This window comes from Triticum urartu, chromosome 7, assembly GCF_003073215.2.
Source record: "Triticum urartu cultivar G1812 chromosome 7, Tu2.1, whole genome shotgun sequence".
Taxonomy (NCBI): Eukaryota; Viridiplantae; Streptophyta; class Magnoliopsida; order Poales; family Poaceae; genus Triticum; species Triticum urartu.
In genome coordinates, this window is record NC_053028.1 from 621,866,576 (window position 1) to 621,894,285 (window position 27,710).

At 46.1% G+C, this 27,710-nt stretch overlaps 2 protein-coding genes across 2 annotated transcripts; one reads left to right on the plus strand and one right to left on the minus strand.

Moving 5' to 3' along the window:
* The first annotated feature begins 976 nt into the window (after positions 1-976).
* On the plus strand, positions 977-3,966 carry LOC125519212. Its single transcript, XM_048684086.1, has 9 exons — positions 977-1,351; positions 1,437-1,498; positions 1,781-1,856; positions 2,344-2,683; positions 2,790-2,900; positions 3,004-3,090; positions 3,212-3,318; positions 3,391-3,546; positions 3,645-3,966. Exons 1-8 carry the CDS (start codon positions 977-979, stop codon positions 3,469-3,471), a joined length of 1,239 nt encoding a protein of 412 aa, XP_048540043.1. The 3' UTR covers positions 3,472-3,546; positions 3,645-3,966.
* A 5,853-nt stretch (positions 3,967-9,819) lies between these two features.
* LOC125519958 lies at positions 9,820-21,318 on the minus strand. The gene is made up of 3 exons (XM_048684741.1): positions 21,018-21,318; positions 11,413-13,394; positions 9,820-10,206 (listed from the first exon to the last, which is right to left on the minus strand). Exons 1-3 carry the CDS (start codon positions 21,269-21,271, stop codon positions 10,166-10,168), a joined length of 2,277 nt encoding a protein of 758 aa, XP_048540698.1. The 5' UTR covers positions 21,272-21,318; the 3' UTR covers positions 9,820-10,165.
* Positions 21,319-27,710: the final 6,392 nt, after the last annotated feature.

Here is a 27,710-nt window from a genome sequence, read left to right on the forward strand (position 1 = left end):
AGGTACAATGTACATGATGATCTACCTCGACATCGTATGAATGAGTTTTAACCTCTAAACCTTGAAAGCGTGCCTCTACAGACTAAACCCCTTGGCTTATGTACGTACTAGGGGTATTTAGGGTTTACACACGGTCGGTTACAATCTAGGGATAAACATGTCAATCACTTGAAATGTGCCTTGAAGTATACACCAAGTTTTCGGAGGATTCCATCTTAAGTACGTCGAGGGCCAGGGCATACGTGATCCGTTCTTCAGTTGTTGACGGTTCCTCGGCTCGGCCCATGAATGGTAGGCCGACATGGCGTGCAGCCCCCAATCCAGGACACCGTGATCGTCGACCCAACACATCGCCACGGGGATCCAGCCGATAACCCGACACTAGCAAACAACTGGGTAGCCTGGAAGGAATCAGTAGATGTCCAACCAGAGAAACTAGAACAAATGGTACCTATCCTCTCCCACGACCATCCAACGTATGTTTTGTAACTCAACATTGGTTAGCAATGTGTGTGGCTAGGTCCTAGCCGATTGAGATTTATCCAAATCTCAATCAAGTGACATTATATTTTTTCCAAACACATGCAAAGAAAAAGAAAAATCTGAAAAGTAAATTTTGCACAGATCTCAAAATAAGATCTCATAAAAGTCTTAGTTGACTAAGACCGAGCAAGATTGGTTACCAATTTAACCGAATCGTAAAGAGAAGGATTGCCAATTTGATCACTAATATATAAATCCCATGTTACAAGAATTATTATGTAGTTGGAAACTAATTTTAAACACAAATTAAGTGATACAGTTTTCATGAAACATAATCCACATCTTCTCAAATGAATAGACATCGACGAGGGACGAAACAACGGACGAATCAGCATGCGACATCTATAAATATGGGTTAACATATTCGTTTACGACCCTCGCCTTACGGGAAATTCGCAAACAGACCCTTTTGGTCTATTCCACCGCTGCCACGATGGCATCCACCAACACAAAGAAATTTCCCCAGGATGACGCTGCATCAGCAGCACCATCCACCTCCACAGCCTTCACTGAGGCGACGAGCGCCGCAGCCGCCGATGCCCCGCCCTTCACCGCCATCGCCGCGGCATCTACCTCAGAGGCGCCTTCTTGGGCGCCGCGCTCGTCGGCGTCACCTCCCCCCGCACTTCCGTCGGAGCGCCCCCAAGAACGGGGCCCTGAGCCGCCCGGAGCCGGCACCAGCGGAGGATGGAGTTTCTATGCGGCGAGGGTCGACCGGAAGGGAAAGAAGGTCGCCGCCTGCGAGGAGGCTGCCACTTGGTCGCGGGGCTCTTTGCTGAAGCTATCGCCTGCCTCCCACGGCCATGAGGTGAGCCCCTCCCCCCACCTTCCATTTCCCTGCGTGCTTTGAATCGTGGAGTTCTTGAGCCTTTTTCTTGGCTTCTCTAGATTAGTTGAAATTGCTGCGTGGCAAGGGGATTTGGACCGATGACGGATCCTGTTCGACTTCCAGATGGTATAGTCTTAAATCTTAATCTTGGCCACACTTCTTTGCTTTGTGAATTGTGAGCCCTCGGTCCAATCCTCAACCGCTCTAAATTAGCTGGAACTCTTGTGGGGGATGAATTCTTGATGATGTTTTAGAGTAATAGACATGGAAGTTTGGTTACCCAAAGAAATGCTCTAGAAGTTATTAGCGAACTGTTCTGGTAATTATTGTTTTTATAATGATTTTCAAGATATAATGCGACAAACAGACATGCCTATACTGTTCGATCTAATTGTGCTATCTTGTCAGTGGCAGTGCAGTTATAAATGAAAAGAAGTCTTATAACACAGAGACCACTGGCAATCTTCCCATCGAAGCATTGCAGGTAAGAAAAATCCTACATATTTTCCAGTCGTTGAAGTCAGCTTCTACAGTCTTTTACATTTTACATCAATGAAAAGTGCCAATGAGTTCTGTCACCATAATGTTGGGATAATGTCTCCATCAGTAAATGATTTCATAACTTGTCGAAATTCCGTGAATCCGGATGTATGAGTTTTTTGTGTAAGAGCTGATGTTGTTAGGAGAATTTAATTTGAGATGTTTGTTTGGCTGGATAACCCATGATTTATCTGGATTGTTGGCAGTCGGATGTGGTGTACTCAGGCGTTTGATTGCAAACTTTCACTCTAATCCGCAAATTGTGTAGGATTTTTGCTGCCTGTTACCTCAAAAATTGTCCATATAGAAGCATTGAGCAGTTTTTAAAAAATCGATAGAGTAGTCAGGTTTTGGATTGTCCTTTTTTCTGTTTCCTTCATCATGTTTCTTAGTAATTTCTAAAACCAATATATTGTATGTGTGCGACTCAGGGTAAGTCAGCTCAGGGTTCCAGATACTGGGAGCTGCACGACTGCCCTTCTAATGTGGAAGGAATGAATCCACCTGGGTTCTCTAGTCGCCACCCGGTTTGGGAAGGATTTGCTGTCCCCGTGAAGAAAGAAGGAGGAAAGTTATCCTTCTTTTGTGTTGCCTGTAAAAAGTTACTATCAGGGAATGCAGCTGTAGCGACGAAACACATGCTTTGTACAAAAGGTTGTGCGATTTCAGAAGAGGGTAAAATGGACCTCAAGACAAGAATCAGAGAATTTGACAACAGGAGGAATGATTTGAAAAGAAAGTGCAAGGAGCCAAAGGAGGGTGTTGTTCAAGGTATGCTAAACATTGGCATGCTTATCTATTTTGTTATTTATTATCACTATCAATATGTTGGCCCCTGTGAGAGGTGTGATCCCCAACAACACCATGTCCTTGCAAGGTGCTAAAATAAATAAGAATACGAATGATGGGCTGGATCAGCTTCCAGGCGTTACTGAGTGCTGTAGCAGTGCCTTACTTTCGTATTCTTCTTCCTGTGGTGGGCTTGAAGGTTACAGCGTGGGTGCTCTTAAGCTCCTATATAGATATAATGTTCTCTTCTTGTGCAATCGTAACTGCTCCTCATATTCGTACACTGTGTCCTTCAATGGTAGGTGCTATGAAAGCTACACCAGGACAACTAGAACGTGATAAGGATGAGGTTTCCATATCAGATCATTGTTCCCATCGCTGTCCTATAGGTAATTGGGATCGTATTCAAGCTCCTATTTACATGATGTTCTCTGTTGTGCACCATTGATTTCATTCTTTAGTATTGCTACTAACAATTAGGCTTATTTGTGTGCACGGATATGGCTCAAGCTATTGCAAGGCTGGAAGATATTTTCCGGCTTGTACTGACAGATGGGCAGAATCTGATGATGACCGTATTTCCTCCTTTGATCCTCTTTCCCACAGCTTCCTTACAGGTGACTGAACACAGATTCTAAGCTTATAATGTTCTTTGTCGTGCATCGTCTATTACTGCTGACGCTAATTAGGCTTATTTGTGCACACATATGCAACTCAAAGCATCGTACCGCGTCCAGCAAAAGGTGGCAATGAAGATCTTTTCTGGCTAGCAGCTGATTCACGACAAGAACCTGATTACTATCATGCTTGGTCCTTGTATTCTTCTTCTTGTAGCTATTCCACAGGTGACTGCGCACAGATTCAAAGCTACTGTAGAAGCAATGTTCTCTATTGTGCATCATGTGGTATTGTTGATAATAGTCGGGCTTATTTGTGTGCACAGCCGCGACTGAAACTCTTACAGTGTGCCCTTCAACCGGAGATGAAGGAAGTGAAGCAGGAGAACAACCCCATCAGGATCAGGTTTGAGCCTTGGATCCTCTTTCCTGTAGTCGGTCCACAAATGATCACTTCCACTAGGTATCCCACATGAACTCCTGTAAAATAAGTTGGGTGTCTCTTCACACAATTACACATTACTTTCATGATTTGATCACATTGTTAGATTTGTGTTGAATATTATTGTACAAGGTAGGTTACAATTGGACTTGCTTTTGGACTGTATGTAGACAGGGTAGGAGTTGTGTCCTAGTAGGACACTTGTATCCTAGACCTCTCATATATAGCGGGGGTAGATACACGATGTAACCTATTCAAACATAATAGCACAGGCACGCGGGTGAGCCGGCGGCGTGTGCCGGCGCCCGGGTGGCCGGGGTGCGGTATTGTGACGGTGTCATGGGGAGGAGCGCCCGTAGTCAGGCCCCGGGGATGTAGCCATATCGGTGAACCTCGTTAACAAATCTCGGTGTCATGCTTATGTGATTGCTTGGTCCTCAGTAGATCGACGGAGTGCCTCATATTTATTCTAACAAGTGGTATCAGAGCCCAGGTGCTCGGAATAAATCTCGGTGGACTCACGGGTGGTCGGTCATTGTTGGTGGGATGGAAACGCTGGTGTTAGCGGGACCATGGGTGACCGATGTGTGAGGGGGAGATTGTTGGGTTTAGTCCCACATCGGTTGTGGGGGGAGACATAATAGAACTTATAAGGGCGGGGGTGTCCCCTCTTAACAGGCTAGTCTTCTGGGCGGAGAGGGCCCAAGGCCTCTTATAAGTCGGTGTCACTACTAGGAAAACGACTATAGCTAATATAGACATTAATGGCGCACCATGTATGTGGTGCGTCAGTGCTATATAGCAGTGGCGCACCAGATACAGGTACGCCATTATTGGCCACATTACTAATGGCGCACCTGGTGTGTGGTGCGTCATTAGTAATGACACACCACATTACTATTGGCCACTGCTAACATGTTTTTTTTATATATTTTTTTCAAAATTACTAATGGCGCACCACACACCTGGTGCGCCATTAGTAACCCTGGTTACTAATGGCGCATTTTTAGGTGGTGCGCCATTACTAACTTTCTGAGTCTTACAAAAAATTCACCAAATACACCCCCCCGGTGGACCGCCTTTTCAGTTTCAAAAAAATAAATAAAAGAAAATGATAGAAATGTCAAAAAATAAAAGAAAATAAGATTCCCATGTGATATGTGGTCCAGTTGTTAGCAAAATTTACAAACATGAATTTTCGACTTTTTTGCAAAATCTCTCAAGAATTTGTAAAATGGGCATAACTTTTGCATACGAACTCCGATGAAAAAGTTTTTTATATGAAAAATCATCTACTCGAAAAGTTATATCCGAATTCAACTGGGGGAACCCTGTTGAAGATTTTTAGAATTCTCAAAAACCTAACAGAAAAAAAGTTACGAGCTTTCAAGATCTGGAGAGGCAAAATAATTCAAAAAAAAATCAAACTCAGTAATGGCGCACCTGCCCATGGTGCGCCATTACTATCTTCCCTCCTTCAAAATTCAAACTATATCAAAAAAATAAAAAAAAGTTAGTAATGGCGCACCTGCCCACGGTGCGCCATTACTATGCCGTATATATGGCTGGGCGGGGTCCTCTCCTTACCTCTTCATTTTTCCCCTCCACTCCACCTCTCCTCCACTCCATCTCCTCCTCTCCTCCACTCCATCTCCCCTCCTCTCCTCCACCATACTCCCCTCTCCGGCGACCTCCTCCTCCTCCTCTCCGGCGACCTCCTCCTCCTCCTCTCCGGCGACCTCCTCCTCCTCTCCGGCGACCTCCTCCTCCTCTCCGGCGACCTCGTCCTCCCTCCTCTCCTCCCCTCCCCTCACGGTTTCTCCTCCCTCCTCTCCTCCCATCCCCTCATGGTTTCTCCTCCCTCCTCTCCGGTGAGCTCCTCCTCCCTCCTCTCCGGTGATCTCCTCCTTCCTCCTTTCCGGTGACCTCCTCCTCTCCGACGATGTAGGCGAGCTCCTCTCCGGTGACCTCCTCCTCCTCCCTCCTCTCCTCCTCACGGTCTCTCCTCGGCCCTCCTCTCCGGCGAACTCTCCGGCAAAAGAACGTACAAGATCCAAAATCGAGAACAAAATTTGAAAAAATATTGTGCAAAAAAACGAGAAAAATAAACGAGCAAAAAAAGGGCAAAAAAATCGTGATCCAAATCCAAATTCAAAATTCAAAAATAGCAATGGCGCACGGTGGGGGTTAGACGGTGCGCCGCTACTATTTTCCTGCCTTCAAAATTCAGAAAAAAATCAAAAAATTTCAAAAAAAAAGTTACCAGTGGCGCACCTGTAGCAATAGTAATGGCGCACTACAAGGCGCACCACTGTTACCTGCAATACTAATGGCGCACCAGAGGTGCGCCATTAGTACTTGTTACTAGTGGCGTGGTGATAGTGGCGCACCTATAGTGCGCCATTAATGGCAAAAATAGGTGCGCCACTAACAGGCCTTTTCCTAGTAGTGTGTTGCTCTTCGGTTTGGCCTGGTTGACGCATGTGGGTCAGAAACGCTGGTGATAGCGGACCAGGGATTGCGTAACTAGAATTGTTGGGTTTAGTCCCACATCGGTTGTGGGGGGAGACATAACGGAACTTATAAGGGCGGGGGTGTCCCCTCATAACAGGCTAGTCTTCTGGGGGGGAGAGGGCCCAAGGCCTCTTATAAGTCGGTGTTGCTCTTCGGTTGGGCATGGTTGACGCATGTGGGTCGGAAACGCTGGTGATAGCGGACCCGGGATTGCGTAACAAGTGGTATCATGAGCAAGGTTATGAGGAGGTTGCGGTTCTGTTGATCTTGAGGAAGGAGCGGAAGAATTCGCTGGATCGAGTTGATCGGACAACAATTCGACGGTGTGGCGAATATATCTACTCGAGATAGCGATCGGAAGCAAGCGATGGCGTCAGGCGCGTATATCGGGAGTCTTGCAGATCGGGTCGGTACCAGATCGATCTGGCGCGTCTCGGCGGGATACAGTAGAACAAGCGGTGGTGACTCGGATCGATTCCGCGTGGTGATCTGGCGTGCAACGGAGGCGGACGGAGCGTGCAGCGACAACCGCCCGAGACCCAGCCACGAGAAAGCCAATCCAGGGCAGCGCGATGCTGGTGGGCCGAGGCGTAGATGCCCGGGTGGCAATCGTGTTCGCACACGAACACGTCACGTGTACCCTCGACGCCAGGGGTGATGCACCGCAGCTCACGTCGAAGGAGTCTCACCGGAAGCGCGATTCGCAAGACGACCGCAGAGAACTTTTGAGGACCCGAAACGACCCGTCGGGGAGTGCGGCGGCTATGGGCTGCCCTAGGTCGGTCAGGCCACCCCTAGAGCCTCGGGATTCGCAGCTCTCCAATACGAAGAACGACGAAGAACGAGGGAGCAAGAACGGGGGGAGGACAAAACGTAGATGAAAAAAGTGGTAGATGCGTTGTGATTGTGCAGCTCCTGCATGTCGCACATGGCCTCGGATCGCGATGGTCCCAAAAGCAAAGTTGTAGATCTGGCAATGGGGAAAAACTCTTCAGTTGATCATTTTTTCATCTGAGGTCATCTTGAGGTTGAATTCTGGCCCGCAAATATGCAAATAATGTTGAAATTCCAACTTTCGGGGCGAACCGCGTGCGAACTCTCTGTTTGGCCCGGAACCTCCCCGGAAGTTTTGCCCGGAACTTCCGGGCTAAAATTTTGCAGCACACTATTTTGGCTCTAACTTTTTCATACGAACTCTGATTTGAGACGTTTTTTATATTAAAATCGATCGTTTCGACGAGACGAAGACAATCCGTGTAGAAATGTTTCTCATATGAGGTCGTTTTGAAGGCCTAATTGGCCGAACAATACTCTGAATACAAAATCTTAATATTTTGAGCATAGTTTCGGCCCTTCAGATGAGGTCGGATGGCGATAACCCAAACTTCAAAGATTTTCATATCGACAATATGAAACTTTTTCATGTAGATTACTTCTCCTTTTGAGGCCATCTTTATCAAGTTTTTGACTGTGCCAAAATTTGGTGTCAACACATGCCTCCCTGTTTTTCGGCAAAACTTGTGTGCCGAAAAATAATTTGCAATGTATTTGTTCTAAGGACGATGTCAACACTCCATCGGCCATTTATTTTTCTCAGGACGATAATTATGTATCGGCCATGTTTATGCTAAGGGCGATAGTTATTTATCGACCATGTCTTTGCTTAGGACGATAGTGATATATCGGTCGTTGCCTATTTAGGCTTCTTGCCACACACTTGGCTGATACTTCTTTAAATATTTGCCATTGAGAGCTCGAGGTAATAATGTGCCTTGTACGGATTCCACTGAATATGAGTTTCCGGGAACCACTTTTGTAATCTTAAAAGGACCTTCCCAACTTGGAGACCACTTCCCGAATTTTCTACCTTTTGAACCAATTGGTAGAATCACCTTCCACACGAGATCGGTAACTTGAAAATTCTTCAACTTGACCTTCTTATTGTAAGCTCTTCCCACCCTCAAATCATCTCTCTCTCTATGGCATTCAAAGCAGCCAAAGGTTTGTCGGCGACTTCATCAATATTGTCCATCATCAAGTTATAAAAATCCACTGCCGATAAATCATTTTGTTTGGCTATTCTCAAAGCATTCAAATTCACTTCCACTTGTAAAACGGCCTCTTGACCATATACGAGCTCATATGGAGTTACCTTTGTAGCACCGTGCCTTGAGATTCTGTGTGCCCACAAAGTTTCAGAGAATAGCTCATGCCATCTCCTTGGATTATCCTCAATCTTCTTCTTGATGAGCTTGATTAATATTTTATTGCTAGACTCAGGTTGTCCTTGGCTTGGGCATAATATGGAGAGTAATTGAGCAACTTTATCTTATATGATTTGGCATATTCTCTAACTTGATGTGATATAAAGGATGAACCTTGGTATGTAGTTAATGTTTGAGAAATGCTGAATCTATGAATAATATGCTCAGTTATGAATTGAATTACCTCTGTATGGGCCATATTTTTGAATGGTATTGCTTCAGACTATTTAGTGAAATAATTAGTTGCCACCAACACGAATTGATGCCCCTTTGAAGAAGAAGGATGAATCTCTCCAATAAAGTCTAATCCCCAACCACTAAAAGGCCACGGCTTGATAATATGATGTAACATAGCAGCGGGAGCCAACTAAATATCACCAAACTTTTGACAAGCTTCACATCCTTTATAATATCGGAAGCAGTCATTAACCATTGTCGGCCAATAAAACCCAGCACGTCGTAATAACCATTTCATCTTGGGAGCCGACTAATGAGTGCCACAAATACCTTCATGGACCTCTCCCATATCAACTCTCGCTTGGTCCTCCTCCAAGCACTTCAAAAGAACATCATAGACCGTTCTGCGATAGAGACCATCATCTCTCATTGTGTATTTGAAAGCCATACGCCGAACAGTCCTGTCCACCCTTTTACTAGGATCACACAAATAATCAATAATGGGTTTCCTCCAGTCTTGATTTTCTCCTGCATTAAATATTTCATTAGTGGCCGAAACGGTGGGCTCCGGTTCAGCCTCCCCTATGTTGGCAAGACTAGAGCCTTTGAGAACATGCCACGATCAACATGATAGTCGGATGCTTGTTGTGCCAACTCATTTGCTCTCCAATTGTCATGTCTAGATATATGAGCAATGCTAAAATAATCCAAAGTAGAAATTATATCTAGACATTTATCAAGATAAACATTAAGTGATTCGTCAAAACATTGAAAGACTTTGGATATTTGTTGCACTACTAATAACGAATCACCAAAAGCCTCAATATGTTTAGCACCTATGGCGAGCAACATCTCTAAGCCGAATAACAATGCTTCATATTCAGCTTGATTATTTGTGCAAAAATACTCTAAGCGGCATGAGGGTTCAAAAACAACACCATGAGGAGATATATAAACAATACCAACACCTTGGCCATTGCTACAAACTGAACCATCAAAATATAATCTCCATGGTACTAACGAGACAAGGTTTATATCAATATCATGCTTGTCATCAATCCGATGCTCAACAATAAAATTAGCAATGATTTGGCCTTTCATGGATTTGATCTGGATGACATTCAATATCATATCACACATTCACACTTCAGGAACTGTGAAATACAAGGTTACATATACAACTCTTACAACACCATACATCTGCAATCAGCAGTCATCAAAGCACCTGCTTACAACAGTAGCTTATAAAATACAAGTTTCACATGGCATAAGCCTTGTTTCATAGCAGAATAGGTAGCAATATAGAATCCTTTTTTTTTTTGCTTAAAATGTCTCACAAGCTCCACAACAAGCACACATGAACTGTGCTTTATCTTTGTCAACATAATCCGTCTAAACATAATCAGTTTCTTCAAAAGGGTTGAAGTTGGGATACTCCAAGCAATTTGATTTAGAACATTGCGAAATCAGAATACTTGGTCTCGTGCTTAGCTGGTTCATGACATTTAGCGAGGGTAAGTATTTCCAAAAGATAATAAGAAGATATAATATGAAAACTAAATATTTTGATATGCAGGCATAACGACAAATACACTTGCAGAAGGCATGTCAATACATGTATGCTTGAAGTTATTTAATGTGCACAATAAACAATATTTACATTGACTAAAAAGGAAACTAAAAGGAACTCTTACATTCAAAATTACATGCAAAAAAGTGCCCAAAATTCATACCAATCAATAATCACATCATCAAACAACCAAAATACGTGAATCTTATTCAATGCTATTGATTGGAACCATTCATGAAAAATCTTGTTTAATTCGATCTATTGATTGCACTCTGAAGTCTGAAGCATTTAAATCAAATACATTAGAGAACAGGAGCAAATCATCTTGATGTAAGACCATCGCCAAACTTCTTGCTACTTGGAACAATTTGTGTGTTTTATTTTCCTAGAATATACACTAAATATAGCCTCTCAATTGTTGTATTTTCTTGTCCTGAATTTCTCGATTTCAATGTTCCAAAAAGGACCCGAGCTTTTATACCACCCTAAAAAAAGGGAGTGGTTTAGGCAGTTATTTTTTTTTTTTGGAAAAATCTTCTGGTCTATTCATCATCTTTCATGGCAGTACAATACTCCTTTGAACATGCCACCGAAAAGTTCACTCTTTTGATTATGCCACTGAAATTTTGAAAAGACCATACTCTATATATGCCAATTAATGTATGGCATTTATATGTTCCAACATGATGTGTGTGGATTTAACTAGATCGTGAGATTCTATATGTGTGTAATCGATAAGATCACTCCCGAACTACCCCAATGATTTGATACTAAAACGGCCTAAATTTCAAATTGTTGTGGAAAATCTCTAAATAATTTGACGAGGTATTAACTGGTCCACAAAGATAGAAACAAAAACGTTTGCTATTTTTAGTATTCGCTAGCATGCATGTGAGTGTTTGTTTTTACTACTAGAGAATCCAATGTAAGATCATTAAAAACAAAATGCTAGAACCAAAATTTCCTCTGTCCCAAAATAAGTGACTCAACTTTGTACTAACTAATTAGTACAAAGTTGAGTCACTTATTTTGGGACAGATGAAGTATTTGAAAAGAGAAGTAATATCTTGAATACTAATTTGCAACCACGCAGCCCCCTAGGAAGTTTGCGAAGTTTTTGCAATTACCTTGAGCTTGCCGTGCCTCCCGGATAAAAGGAATGCCCAAAATGATCGACAAGACCCTGACGTGCGTGACGAACTCACCACCGGTGCTCAAACTCTTGATGTGGAATTCCGACTCACAGTTCTGTGCCAGGTAGCAAAGCATCTCAGTCCACACCGTGGCTATGAGCTCCCATAGTTCGGCTGGGCGTGTGATCTTGAGCAGCTCTTTGGCGGTTGCACTGGCACGGGATGTGAAAAACCCATGCCCCTCGTACCCATACAGGATGACCTTGCTCTGCTCCAGGTGCCCTCCAGAGAAACGTTGCTGAGTGAGAGCTTTCCTCACATCGCGCCGAACCTTACCAAACTCGAAGTGGCCACTGCTTGCGTTCTTGACACTGCACTTCCCGACCAGGTACATGACGTACTCGGACAGCTCCCTACTAATGTCCCTGTGCATTGAGGAGGAGCTGTCCTCATCTGCTGTAGTGTAGAAGCACATCTCAGTGATCATATGCCACATAAGGACGACCCCCGCGACAGTCCCTCCCTCCAGGTTTAGGATTGACTGGTCGATCGACCTTCCTTCTGCCGTCGCTTCCAGCGCCCACAGTGCCCACTGGCCGTGGAATGTGCTGAAGTCCCTTCCCCAGTACTCGGTTACTTTTTTAGTGGCCCCTACGTCCAGCAGCTTTCTGAAGACGAACTCCTTGAGGTCAGGAGATACTTGTATGTGCTTGACTTCAGATACAAGCCCAACCTTGCGCAGAGCCCATACGAACAAGTTAGCTTTCTTTTCCTGGATGCACTCACCGATCAGGTTATACTGCGCCATCTGCCCTGACCACAACTCTTTCCCTAGTGGATGGACAAGCTTGGTCAGATTGAACATTGCACTCTTACCTGGGAATCCATCATTCCCAAATAGGCTTCGGCCAGGTAGGTAAGGCCAGTATGACGAGATGACCATGAAGATGGAGGTCAAATCCAGTGCAACTGCACCGACTAACAGCACGTAGGATACCATGACATCGGCTCTCAAGTCGTCGGCGAATTGCCCATCCAGGTCAGCCTTTCGGAACAGCACAAGCGCCACGGAGGTTGCGCCAAACGTGATGAGCCGCTCGATCCCACTGTAGACGAGGTTGAGGTGGTACTGGAGCACTCCGTACTTTGTGTACATGAAGTCATAGACGAGTGAGAGCTGGATCTCAGCCAACTTGTAAGCGATCTGGTGCCGGAGCTCTGGCTTCCTCAGGCCTCTTAACTTCCTGATGGCGCGGTCGATGGTGTCGCCTTTGTTCCACTTCAAGGAAGGGGTCATGTCTGTCAAGAAATCCAAACATATCCGGATACCCTTCCCGGCCACCTCCACGAGGCCCTCGTAATCTATCTTGTCCTGGCTGTCACTTGATAAAAGATCATGGAGCCTCTCGAAATAGGACTTTGCCTCATCAAGGACACTACTCTCTACGTTGAGCACATAGTCCGATATGGAGTTGCTCTCGGGCGTCATGGAGCTGCCAGCGGTCATGAGCGCCCATGTCCTCTCTGTGTATTTGATTGTCCCAGAAATGAACATCAGCACCATGGGAAGCATAAGTTGCTTGGTGCTGACAAAGTGCCATGACTTGGTGACGATGTAGACGGACAGCATGAACTGCGAGACGAGGCTTAGGAGGTGGCGCTTCCACAGCAAGCTGTCCTCCGTGGCGACGGCCGCGAGCGTCTCCTGTCCACCGAGGTGGAGGAGCAGGAAGGGAGTCCAGAAGAGCAGGAGCTGGTGGCGTGGGTCATTGAGGTGGAGCGCCAGGCGGCCGAGGGTGAAGGTTGCGACGTAGTCAGCCAGCAGGTATGCTATCCACAGCAGCAAGCTGAGCACACGGGAGCTGTGGCGCTTTCGGACTCCTGGAAAAAAAAGGAGGAAGACTTGCAAGGAGAAGCTCGCCAGCACCAAGCATTGGATCTCCCATTGATTCCATAGCGGGTTGAGAGTAGTATTGCTGAAACAACATAACCAATCGAGGCAATTCAGATTCAACTATCACACACACACACACACACACACACACACACACACACACACACACACACACACACACACACACACACACACACACAACTTGTGTCATTATGTGCACCCATTGATTAAGCACGCAAATAACGAGCTAACGTTGCCTCAGGGAAGCCACCCGAGCGAAGGAACATTCCCTACACGAGGCTCGTTTGAGCTAAACGTGCCATTAAAGTGTTCTCTAAAAAATCACTCTGAACGAAAGCTGAGGAATTGCCATGCTATAACAAATATATTTGTCATGCTATTATAGAAAAAAAATCCATGTTGAAAAGAAAAAATATTCATGCTAGCAGAATGAATTGTTAGGAATTTGCCATGCTCAGAAGAGTAAATTGCCATGCGTTTCAAGGATTGGCCATGATAAAGTATAGAGAATTGCCATGCTAAAGAAAAGGAAAATATGCCCGCGTGTTCGGAAATTTCCCATGGTAGACGAATTGTCATGCGTGCTATACAGAGGAGTTGCCACACATTCTTCTAAGTAATTGCTATGCTACATGATGGAGTCTTTCCCTCTTGATGGTGTATGAGAGCAAATGAGCAATATATGCCTCGTTCCATTGGGAGGGTGCATGGGAGGTAATATGGATTGCCACGTGCGCCACTTTCAGAATCGCACATGAGGAAATGGATGTACGACACCCCCCCCCCCTCCCCCCTCCCCGTGTCGCTCCCATGCGAACGACTTGGGCGCATGATCCAATCCTAGCCGCCTCCTCTAGAATATTGCCCCTCCTCTCGGTCGTCACTAGTGGGCGCTGCAAGGCGAAGCCGCGCGGCTCATGGCGGCGGCAGGGACCTATTCCTCGCGTCTCTGAGCGGCCCTCCGGCACAGCGAGTGAAGCTCGGTAGTCAAATGCGCCGGACCGCGATCTGGTGGGCAAATCTGATGGCTGCACCGCGTCTGGTGGGCGGATCTGATGGCCCAAATTAGAGAAATAATTTTTATTTTATTTTTGTATTGTCATGTCATCATGCCATTAAAGAAGTTCAGCCAACCTACAACTTCTGATAATTTTCAAAATATATTTCTGAGACTTTTGCTATTTTATTAAAAATGCTTTCCATCTTTTGAATTTGAATCAACTCAATGTCTTCTGATATTCCTCTACAAGGGAGGACTCATCTTTTCAGATCATTATAAAGACTTCCCAGAAGTTTCACATTTTGGTACACACCTCTAGTTCAAACCCTTTTTTGTTCAAATTCAAATCAATTTGAATTCAAACAGTTTCAAAACTGGTGGAATCAATTTTGTGGACCTAAGTGTGCAACTCCATAGTCCGTGCATGAGCAACTATGGCGACTAGTGTGTGCAACTCCGCAATCGCACGTGAGCAACTACACCACGTGTGCGCAACTCCTGCAACCCCATGTGTGAGAAACTATGCCAATGAGAGCGAGCAACTCTGCGGGTTGTGCGCATGCGAATATTCTGCCACACGTTTGCAAAAAAGGCGAGAGGTGCACATAAAAAATCCTAGCCTGGTGAGGAGTGAGGATGAGCCCAACTAAAAGAGACGCCACATTCTGCACCAACCCCCGACGACTGACCCAAAGCCCACCATTGCATTTCGCGTCTTCCTCTAAAAACAGAAAGATACCACCACAACTGGTCTCCCCCCTCGTCGATCCTCGCCAACGGCGATGGAGTCTCGACTGTCATATTTTTTTTGTAATTTAGTCCCTGTTTGGTGTAACTATCTAGCAGTCAATGTGTGACTACCTGACAGTCGATGAGCGTCTTTTCCCCCTGCGTGCGGACGTGTTGTTTTCCAGTACGATGTTCACCCCCGCCCTAACTAGCCCTTCCAGTGCGATGTGCAACTTTTGTAGCTACCCCAACCAAATACCTGGCAGTCTATATGCAACTCTGAAAGTATGGTTGTGCAACTCTTCTTATGATCTTCAAAAAAATATGAGATGATAATTTACAGACATACACAACGTTGAAGCAGTGTTAGCTGACCAAAATCGAGAGGCCGGAGAGACCAGTCTCCATCCACGCCATTTCTTTAGGGATGGAAGGGATACACGCGTAGAAGAGATGGTCGATGGTGATGACCCAAATCGAGAGAAAGGAGGAGGGCTGCATTTGGGGAACTTCTCGGCCAGTTGTACACGGTGGAATCGGGACGAAGTGGGCGGCGCAAGCACAATTGAAGCGTAACTAAAACAGACTCCAATGGGCGCGCGTGGAAGTGAGTGGCGGAGCCCTATTAAGCTTGAGGAGTTAATAGAGAATTGTATGAACTAAACAATGGATATATAAAAGAACAGTCGTTAATTTGCAAAAAGAAAGACGAAGAGATAAGGTTCTCTCCCGGGCGGTTCCGCCGGCACGGTGACACACCAAGCCGCCAGAAAGGCAGAGCTGCGCGTCTAGCTAAACTTGAGTACGTAAGTAATGCAAGTGCGGGACGTCATGTGGTCAACTTAGGGCGTGTTTAGTTGCCCGCATGCAGTCTAACCAGGCCTGCGCGGGATGTGCGCGGCCTGTTTGGTTGCCTGGTCTGCATGCGGTTTAAGGTCCGCACGGATCTTAAAGTAGCCCGCAGCCTGGCCCGGCGAAAACTGCCGAATCAGCAGTTTCTCGCGAGCCTGGCTGGGCGTAGCCACGCGTGCGAGGCAGTTGCACACCTCGGGCAGCGCGGGAGACGAAGGGGACATCTCATAACTCGCCCTCCCACTCTTCTGTCACCGCCCAGTCGCATTGTTCCCACCGCTCCCTCCCTCCCTCACCGCCCCTCCCTCTCCTCTCCTTCGATGGATCCGCCTCGCCCATCCCCGCGCCGCCCTCTGACCCCCGTCGACCAGCGCATCACCAGCATCTAGGAGCGCTAGGTGGCCGGGCTGCAGAACTCGGGCAGGGACCTGGCGCCGGCGCTCCGAGCGCCGTCCCCCATCTGCTGCCGGCCACCACGAGCGCCGGCCAATGCGGTGCCGGCCGTTCCGGCCCTTCCTGCTCCGCCGCGGATTCCGGACCTCGTGGTCCTGGGCTCGGCGCCGGCGCCGTCGACGGAGCCGCCGATTGTTGGGACCCCATTGGGCAGGGGGTTTTCTTGACCCCCGTCCAAGGGTTTACTCCTGTCGGCGGGCCGTCCTCCTCGACCTCCGGCGTGGCGATGAGCACGGGGCCGATGCCGCAGGCCGTCGCCAGCGCCGGCTCCTCCTCTGCTCCGCCACCTCTCTCCTTCCCGTCGGGGTTTTCACCCCGGCCTCGGTTCGCTGCGGCTGCGCGTGCTCCGGTGAGTCAAACCCCCTACATGCTTCCTCGTAGATGTAGATTAGGGGTTTATTTCTTAGGCATGTGCTAGTAGTTAGTGGATTCGATAGGATTAGATAGGATTCTAGCAGATCCGATTGGATGCGATCCCAATCGAATCCAACCAGACTGATCTGTTCTTGATTCGTACATTGTGTGTTCTAGGATAATTTTCTTGTGCTACTGGATCTATGTTCATGATAATAGCTGTGTTCATGCTTGAATCCCCAATGGTAGTGTGCTTTGCTAGGATGTGTGTTCATGGTAGGGTCTTGCTAGGATGTGTGTTCATGCAAATGGCATGTTCATGTTCAAGCTAGGATCATGTTCATGTTGCTAGCATACATATTCAAGCTACGGTTTGTGTTGAATGTTATACATGCATGTAGTAGGACCATTTTAGGATGCTGCCAAATGTGCATGGCTGCACATGGGTGCTATTGGCACTTGCTATTGCTATTTTTAGATGTTTTCATGTTTAGGATAGTGCACTGATGAGTGGCAGGCCCATCAACAAGTGTCATTTGCCCATGGCACTTGCTGTAGGGCAAAATGCCACTTATCAATGGCACTTGTTGTTGGGCAAGTGCACTAATCAGTGGCATTTGCCTAACAGCAAGTGCCATTTGCTCAAAGAGTTTGTGCACTGATCAGTGCCATTTGTTCTTGGGCAAATGTCTCTGATCAGTGCCATTTTGCAAAGAGTTTGTGCACTAATACTTGTCATCTTACCTGACAAGACATTGAAGACTGACTGGGATGTGACGGGAGGAGCTCAGGTGGTGGCCGGAGCTGAGGGCGCCGAGGATTTCGTCCCCACGAACAGGTGGCTCAGGATGGTGGACCTGCCTGGCAGGATCGCCTTCATGAGCCTGTCTCGTTCAAGGGGACGATCTCCGAGGAAGGGCCACGAGGAGGGGGCCAGGGAGCCGATGCGCTTCTACCAGCAGATCAAGGACAACGAGGACCTCGCCATGCTCGTCGTCCCTCGCAAATTCGTGGAGGTGATGAACACCTGGCCGGTCATCAAGCGGCTCCCGCGCGTGGTCAGGCTATCGGCGAACAAGCGGTGTGTGTTCTGGGTGCAGGTCCAGAACTTCGAGGGGAACATGGTACTTGGCCGGGGCTGGAACTACTTCTGCCACCGCCACTGGATCGTCCCCGGCGACCTCGTCGTTGTGCGCATCTCAGGACTCGGACTGAAGATTCAGATCTACAACCACGATTCCTCGGTCATGTGCAGGTTTCGTTGCAGTAGGCACAATTGCGTTGGTACATCGAGCATGCTATGTAGTTAAATTAAGTAAGGCCCTGCTGTTAATCTAGACTTATGCTATGTAGTTAAGTAGTTTGATGTCATTTCCTTGCTTGCTGTGTTTGATTTCATTTAGGTGCTTGCTTTGTTTGATCTTGCTATTGTGCTGATCATGTGGTGGTAAGGCCACCAAATTTGAATGTAGTGAGCAGAATACAAACGTGTTTGCAACCAAACAACTGAAGCTTGCATCTGCTCACATCCTAAGCACAAAAACGACAACCAAACAACAGAGGGTGAGTGCCCCTCCATGCGATGCAGACAACCAAACAGGTTACATCTGCTGCATATGAGGGTGCATTTCAAGAATCAGGCTGGCTGGAGATGGACATGCAATGCAACTACTATTGCAAACTGCAACCAAACACACCCTTAGTATTGCCGTGTCGTGCAACCTCCCAATGGTAATACCCACCTAAGAACTACTCTGTGTGCAATTATAATTACTATGGATGCCAACAAAAATTATGACTAGGAAAAATAGATCAACTTAAGCAAAAATATCGTCCTATCCAATTTACTATTGCCGTGTTGTGCAATTTTTCAATGGTCATATTCAACTAAGCCTACTACCATGATCAACTTAGTAAAACTGTGTTCTACCAAAGCCATACAACTAATTTTTCCCAATAGCCCTTTTGCATTTTTTTATCTGAAAAGAGAAAAATAGAAAAAAAAGAAAGAAATCACTAATTAAGGAGCACTCTTTGCAAAGGTCAACCCACCGCCCCAGGTTGCGACAAGGGGCACACAGAGAGATTTTCCTTTTTTCGTAGATCCGTTATTCAAATTTTTTTATCTCTTAAACCATATGTTCAAATCTTGGATCATTTTCGTATTGACGAAAAAAAATCGCAAAAAAACCGGACAAAAGTACCGAACCAAGTGCACATGTTTTTTCCCTTTCTGAGAGAGGCAAGACCGTGTCTCTCATGGAAGCAAATCCGTGACTCTCACGGAAGGAAAAAGAAAAAAAAACATATTCTTTTCCATTTCGAATGTGCTTCTCGAGAAAGGAAGAAAGAAGAAAAACCTGCTTTTTTCGTTTCCAAGAGGTACGGCCGTGCCTCTCGCGGAAGAAAATCTGTGCCTCTCGTAGAAGCAAATCCACACCTCTCGCAAAAGGAAAAGAAAAAAAAAGAAAATGCGTTTTTCCCCATGTTGCTCGCGCGTTTTTTTTATGTTTTCGGGAGGCGTCCATTCGTCTCAGAAAAGCAAACCGGTGCCTCTCGCGGAAGCAAATCCGTGTCTCTCGCGATAAAAAGTAAACGCATTTTTTCGCGCAATTTTTTGTGTGTGTTTTTTTCCAAAAGCTATGGTAGACCGGTGAAAAACCAAAAAGTTGAAAAACCCCGAAAAAAACCTATCTAAAAAGCCGAGAACGCGTGCCAAAAATAAAATGATATCCCCAATCCACTGTGTTTGGATGGTTAGAGAGACTGTGGTATCGCCAGCCCATCAGGGTTCAATCCTGGTGCTCGTATTTATTTCTGGATTTCCGGCGATGCGCATTCAGTGGGAGGAGACGTTCCGGTCGATGACGAGATGCCTACGGTGACTTTGTAAATTTCAAGATGATATGCCAGCTTAGTCTTTTAGATGTGCTCATAAGGGTAGAGTGTATATAGATGAGTGTATGCGCGTGTATATCGTCAGTACCGATGTTAAAAGGAAGAAAACTGTTTTTGTAAGAGGAAAATGGATCAACCATCCGTTAAACGCAGCGGTTGACAACAAAAAACGGGCGTCAACTTAAATGGATAAAAAACAAACAAAATGTGCGTCCATTTAGATCTAGGCGTTGGAGTTGCTCTAAGGGCTGGAGAGGGGCGGCGCGGTTCACTGATAGAGGAGGAGACCGCGACGGCGCCAGAGCTTGCAGAAACTCATAATTGACGGGTCGATGCGAGTAGGGATGTGCGGCGACGGTGGGCACGCGGTTGACGTGCAGTAGGCGGCGGCAGGCACGAGGTGAAGTGCGCTTGGCGACGAGGGGCTAGTGCATACCTACTGTGTGCTGTGCTACCAGTAGATTGATTCGATCAAGTTCTGGCTAGAATTGCTAGTGCATACGTACTACTGTACCCCAAGATAATCAATCAGGATTCAGGAGTAAACGCTTAGCTTGGACTTGGAGGCTAGCTTTTGCACTGCGCTGGGTAGATTTATCGAAGGAAGTCAGCTTGCGTTTCTTCATCTTCGTTGTCTCGCTGGAACGGAAGTACTCGGCATGTGAGGATTGGGCCAACAGAGGCGCTTCGCCATGGATGTCTTAACTGGCAGAGCCCGCAGCGCCCGGTGGTGTCGCCGGAAATTTGGCGGGTGGCCACGCAGGCGCACCTGAGGCATGACAAATTCTATCTGTACAATTGTGAAATACCGATCTAGTCTTTAACAAACTACAGAAAGAAAATAATATTGGTATTGGTCTCAGTTTTTGGTACTGGCCTCTGCTTATTTGTTACTCCTACTTTTATTTTGGTATCTCACGCTCCTTCACCACTTGGCGGTCTTATTTTTCATAACAATCATAAAACCTGAAATATCATTTATGATGTATTGTCCATTTTACAAATATGTGAGGTGCATGTTTTCTTCTACGATGCCATGTCTGTATTCCATATAATTGTGTGGCAGCTGAGCTTCTCGTGCTACTGTATCTTTACTTTCTTTTTTGTATGGTCTGTATCTTTACTTCCTCATTTCCTCACCAAACAAGCCAATAACTATAGCATGCGACCTACTACAATTAGCGGAATAACTTGCAAAATTGCTGAACAACTCATCTCTCATCCCTCAGGTGACCAACGTGCTACTACTATTAGCCGAACAACTTGCGAAAATTGCGGGTGGCGCCTCAGCGTCCAGTCTAGTTCATATGAAACCGCAGAAAGCAACAAGAAACTATGCTGTAAGACTTGATGCTCTGCGATATTGATAAGTGAAAAATCTAGGAATTTGCCACTTACCTCATGTCTGCGGGGGGTCCAACGCTAGTGTTCATGGCTTGCTCCTCTGCTTCTCTTGGTCTATCCCCCGGCTTGGGCTTGGTAATTGAGTGCTTGGCTAGTTCGATTGAGAGTTGAGAAAACCGCTGGTCACCACAGAGATACACAACCGCACTTAAGCGATGGAATAAAGAAACATGTTCAGTTGGAGACCAGAATCCTGTCCTCTCATTTAAAGGAAGGAATAAAGAAACGTAAATGCTTGTTGGAAGCATCTTTTTATCTTCAGCGAAGCTACCTACTACTCCTGGGTTGCAGAAGTCTTTGCCGTCAGTGCTTTTTGGGCCCACTCAAAGACACACTCGCCGGACCAAACCCGCCCCGTTGTGTGGAGCTGTGGGCTTCAGGCTAGGAGGTCCCACTGCGGCAGGTAGCGATGGCATTGTTCACTCTAGAAGGAGGGAGGCGAGGGATAAGTCAGAGCACACCTCTCAGTGGTGATGTGAGTACACCTTGAAGCATCACTAGTGATTGGGGCGTCACACTATGACGCCGTTTAAGATGAAGTTGTACTCATGTTTTCATTTAAAAAAATATATAAAGTCCTCGAGTCCTCGTCTCCGTCTAAAAATCATCTCAAAGAAATATCCTCACCTTCATCCAAAAAAGTAAAAAAGAAAAAAAATACCACAACAACCTACCAGCGAGTGCCACTTTGCATAACCCTTCATTTAAAAAATACCAGAGATCCTCATCTCCATCTAAAAGAATATATTTAAAAAGTAATCCACACCTTCATGTAAAAAAATTGCAAAAGATTTCTCACCGCGGTCAACCAGGTTGGGCCACATGGCATAGCTGGTTGGCCGCCCTTGACGCATAGCTTAGTGGTTTTAATTGTGTAGATTAAAAAGTAGAACTACAAGATGTAATCAATACTACTAGTCACCCACAGATACCAATCTGAGGTTTCGATACAAAGATTGAATACAAGAGATGAACTAAGGTTTGAGAGAAGATGGTGTTGTTCAAGATGTTGATGGAGATTGGCCTCCCAAAGATGAGAGGGTTGTTGATGATGACAATGGTTTCGATTTCCATCTCCGAGAGGGAAGTTCCCCTAGCGGAATCGCTCCGTCGGAGGGCAAAAATGCTCCTGCCCAAATTCCGCCTCGAGACGGCGGCCCTCCGTCCCGGAAGTCCTCTCATTATTTTTTTCTAGGTCAAAATGACTTATATACCAGAAGACGGGCACCGGAGGTGGGCTGGGTTGGCCACAACCCACCAGGGCGCCCCTAGGGGGGGGGGGCTGGCGCGCCCTGGTGTCTTGTATTCACTAGGTTGCCCCCCTTGGTAGTTATTTGCTCTACTATTTTTTATACATTGCAAATAATTCTCCATAAATTTTCAAATCATTTGGAGATGTGCAGAATATGTATCTCTAACGTAGCTTTTTCACGTCCGGAATTCCAGCTGCCGGTATTCTCCCTCTTTGTGTAAACTTTGCATATTATGAGAGAAAAGACATTAGAATTACTCCATAAAGCATTATTATGCATAAAAACATTATAATTAACAGTAGGAAACCATGATGCAAAATGGACGTATCACCCGCGTGCTTTCGTGCTCAGCCTAGGCTGGACGGCTGGGTCTCTGGCAAAAGGGACACCCTCTTATAAAAAACAAACGAAAGAAAAGAAAAAGTTAACAATAATAATATAAAATAAAATAACTAAAAGTTAAGTCAGTGACAGGTGGGCCCCGACGCCCACTTTGACTTGTCAATGTGGACCAGTCAACTGCTGGCTGTGCAGTTCACTGGCCCCACCAGTCAGCCCCTATGTGTACTGCGGTGCGGTTAACAAAGCCTGTAAACCAAGAGCGGAACGAAGAGCTAAAACGTCATAAGAAAAGATTGATTGTTGTGAGTGATTTTACTACCCTTCCTGAAAGAACATGCGGTGCCCCCATGTTTGGTTTTGGAAATTGATGACAATCTCTATGGACTAATGGTTGCCTTGAGTTATATTTGAAGGTTTTGTCCATAGGCTTTTCTTGGAGTACATGTGTTGGTTTCAAGAAAAGTTTGTGTCGACCAAGGTGCTATTCAAGGAATTATCCGAAGATTGGTCATTTGAGAGTTGAGCTTATTGCAAGCATGTCTTGAAGAAGAAGATTGTGTGATCATTCATGTTTACCTTCAAGACATCATCCAAACGAAGAGAGTTGGAAAGATTCAAGGTTGATCAAGACTAAGTCAAGAGTGAATCAAGTTGATCAACTCACAAAGCATAGAAGATGTACCGAGAGGGATCAAGTGATCCCATGGTTTGGTAAGCATTGTCCATTGTGCTTCGTGTACTAACCCATGGTCTATGTGAGAGTTTTACGTGGGGTTAGGTACATGTTCATGGGCTTGTGTCAAGAGGAAGATATCTCTCAACCCATGGAGAGGATGACATCAAGTGGTGATCGTCATCAAGATTGCCGTGTGCAAGTTCAAGTGGATCATCGCGAAGAGATAAAGTGCTTGAAGCTTGCCGGCCATTATGGTGACAATGGACTTGTGAAGATGTGCCGAAGAGTGGCTCACCCATAGTGGTCTATGGGGGAGCAATCATCTAGTCTTCATCGTGCCAACACAATCAAGAAAGGTGGTCCAACTTGAGGAAGTCAAGATCGTCATCATCTAGCTCAAGTGGACCATGTGCAAGGCAAAGGTTTGCCCTTGATAGGTTTTCTATTTTACCGGTCTCGTGATGGTAGTTGGGAGACCGGGTTATAGGATCGATTGCCGTACTATCAAGGGGGGCTCTCGATGAGTAGCTTGATCGTATCGTTCGTAGAGAGCTCAAACCATTGCATCCTTGCATCATCTTTCTTGGTTCTTGTTTGGTTCTCTTTGTGAGTCTTAGAGCTTATGGTCATCTTGATGACAAGCTTGAGTTCATCAAAAACGGAGTTCGCATGCTTCTTCTATGATGTTTTCGATGTTGGAGGTTTTGCCGGTTCTTCTCGGTTGGAGGTTTCACTCCTCTATTTGTTGGCATTCCTCCCCTGCCTCTTCTTACTATAACCAGTCGCTGTTTTGATGCTACTCGTCGTCTTGTTTTCAACAAGCTTGAGTTTGCTCAATTCGGAGCTCATATGCAGAAGTTATGGCAGTTCTGATTTTCTTGAGTGTGGTTTTTGTCAGGGTCCCAGCGGTAGTACCGTGGTACCCAGCAGTAGTACCGCTAAGGAGTCACAAGCGGCAGTACCGCTCCGCAGCGGTAGTACCGCGGGCCACAGCGGTAGTACCACTCCTCGGAGTGGTAGTACCGCTTGATGGTCTCAGCAGTAGTACCGTTGCAGCTCCGTGCTCCTACCGCCTCGACTCGAGTGCGCTTTTCTCGTGTCGGGTTTTGCGGCACTTGCTGCGGTAGTAGTGGCGGTAGTACCGCTTATTAGCGGTAGTACCGCCCTGCCTCCACGGTAGTATCGCTCTGGGTCCCAGCCCCAGCCCCTTTTCTTCTGGCGCGGCAGTACCGCTGAAGGGGAGCGGTAGTACCGCTTATGAGCGGTAGTACCGCCCTGCCTCCGCGGTAGTACTGCTCTCTGCGGGGCTGAGTGGGGGATAACGGTTGGATTTTCCCCCTCCTATAAAAGGGGGTCTTCTTCCCCGTTGAACCTTATCCTTTAAGCTCGTGTTCTTCCCCCATTGTTGACCTTCTTCGAGCTTGCTAACTCTGAATCCCTCCATGGATTCTTGCTAGTTTTTGAGGGAAAAGAGAAAGGAGATCTAGATCCACATTTCCACCAATCACTTTCTCCTCTATGTGAGGGGAACCCCTTGGATCTAGATCTTGGAGTTCTTGGTGTTCTCTTTCTTGTTCTTCCTCTCACCTTCCTCCCTAGCATTAGTTGCTTCGGTGGGATTTGAGAGAGAAGGACTTGGGCACTCCGTGTGCCCTTGCCATTGCATTTGGTGCATCGGTTTGAGTTCTCCACGTGATACGTGGAAGTTACAAGTTGAGAAGCTTATTACTCTTGGTGCTTGGTACCCTTGAGCTTGTTCCTCTTGGGTGCTTGGGCGCCCTAGACGGTTGTTGGTGTTCGGAGCTCAATCATTGTGGTGCAAAGCTCCGGGCAAGCGTCGGGGTCTCCAATTAGGTTGTGGAGATCGCCCCGAGCAATTTGACGGGTACCGGTGACCGCCCCCAAGGGTTGCTAAAGTGTACGGGTTCGGTGACCGCCCCCAAGGGTCGCCATTTGTACGGGTTCGATGATCGCCCTCAAGGGTCCCTTAGTGGAATCACGACATCTTGCATTGTGCGAGAACGTGAGGAGATTACGGTGGCCCTAGTGGCTTCTTGGGGAGCATTGTGCCTCCACACCGCTCCAAACGGAGATTAGCATCCGCAAGGGTGTGAACTTCGGGATACATCGTCGTCTCCTCGTCCCTCGGTTATCTCTTACCCGAGCCCTTTACTTATGCACTTTACTTTGTGATAGCCATATTGTTTCTTGTCGTATATCTTGCTATCACATAGTTGCTTATCTTTCTTAGCATAAGTTGTTGGTGCTCATAGGTGAGCCTAGTTGTTTTAGGCTTTGTGCTTGGCAAATTAACCGCTAGGTTTATTCCGCATTTGTTCAAGCCTAAACCGTAATTATTTTAAAACGCCTATTCACCCCCCCTCTAGGCGACATCCACGATCTTTCACTTCCAGACTTAGCAGGTAATGAAGCTGCTGACGAGGGAGGAAATATCCGTTGAAAATAAAGCGAACCAGTGGGGTGCACCCAGCTTTTTCTATTAATTGTTTTCTTTTTAATAATTAAATCATTTCTAGTAATTCCAGAAAATGTTTAAACTTTGAAAATTCATAGAAAATAACCATAGCTCCAATGAAAATAATTAGATATGAAAATTGATCAGAAAAATATGACGAATTCGAATACGCAATCCACATACCTACCACATGCCCCCAACACAACGAACATGGAACCTTCCCCTCCGGATCGCCTGTCCGATAATTGCCCGAAGCCGGGAAAATAGTCCCGGATATTTTTCCGCTCCACCTATAACACTTAGCACTGCGTTAGGCCACCCCTAGCATAGCTTACTGTCATGACATGCAATGTGATGCATCTAAGTGCTTTATATTTACTGTTTCTTCCCCTCTTCTTCTCCGGTAGATCCTGAGACCGACGCTACTGCCAAGTACGACTAGACCGCAGACATTCAACCCCTCCTTCTCGGCAGAGCTTCCATGCAAGCAAAACCCCCCTTGAACATTGCTATATCGCACATGTCCTTCTCTCTCATGCTTGCATTAGATTTTGCAACTGTTGTTCGTTTGTACCTATTCTGATGCATAGCTTGATTTTGTTGAAGGAAATATGCCCTAGAGGCAATAATAAAGTTATTATTTATTTCCTTATTTCATGATAAATGTTTATTATTCATGCTAGAATTGTATTACCGGAAACTTAGTACATGTGTGAATACATAGACAAACAGAGTGTCACTAGTATGCCTCTACTTGACTAGCTCGTTGAATCAAAGATGATTAAGTTTCCTAGCCATAGACATGAGTTGTCATTTAATTAACAGGATCACATCATTAGAGAATGATGTGATTGACTTGACCCATTCCATTATCTTAGCACTTGATCGTTTAGTATGTTGCTATTGCTTTCTTCATGACTTATACATGTTCCTATGACTATGAGATTGTGCAACTCCCGAATACTGGAGGAACACCTTGTGTGCTATCAAACGTCACAACATAATTGGGTGATTATAAAGATGCTCTACATGTGTCTCCGAAGGTGTTTGTTTGGTTGGCAAAGATCAAGATTCAGATTTGTCACTCCAAGTATAGGAGAGGTATCTCTGGGCCCTCTTGGTAATGCACATCACTATAAGCCTTGCAAGCAATGTGACTAAAGAGTTAGTTGCGGGATGATGCATTACGGAACGAGTAAAGAGACTTGCCGGTAACGAGATTGAACTAGGTATTGAGATACCAAAGATCGAATCTCAGGCAAGTAACATACCGATGACAAAGGGAACAACGTATGTTGTTATGCGGTTTGACCGATAAAGATCTTCGCAGAATATGTAGGAACCAATATGAGCATCTAGGTTCCGCTATTGGTTATTGACCGGAGATGAGTCTCGGTCATGTCTACATAGTTCTCGAACCCGTAGGGTCCGCACGCTTAACGTTCTGTGACGATTTGTATTATGAGTTATGTGATTTGATGACCGAAGTTTGTTCGGAGTCCTGGATGAGATCGGGGACATGACGAGGAGTCTCGAAATGGACGAGACATAAAGATCGATATAATGAAAGGCTATATTCGGACATCAGAAAGGTTTCGAGTGATTCAGGTATTTTTCGGAGTACCGGAGAGTTACGGGAATTCGTATTGGGCCTTAATGGGCCATACGGGAAAGGAGAGAAAGGCCTCAAGGGTGGTAGCGCCCCTTCCCCATGGACTGGTCCGAATTGGACTAGGGAAAGGGGGCATCCCCTTCCTTCCTTCTCCTTCTCCCTTCCCTTTTTCCTATTCCATGTGGGAGGTGGAATCCTACTAGGACTAGGGAGTCCTAGTAGGACTCCACACTTTGGGCGCGCCCTATGAGGGTGCTACCTCTTGAGCACTGCGTTGGATTTCCTTGAAGAGGAAAGGGTGATGCAGCAGAGTAGAGTAAGTATTTCC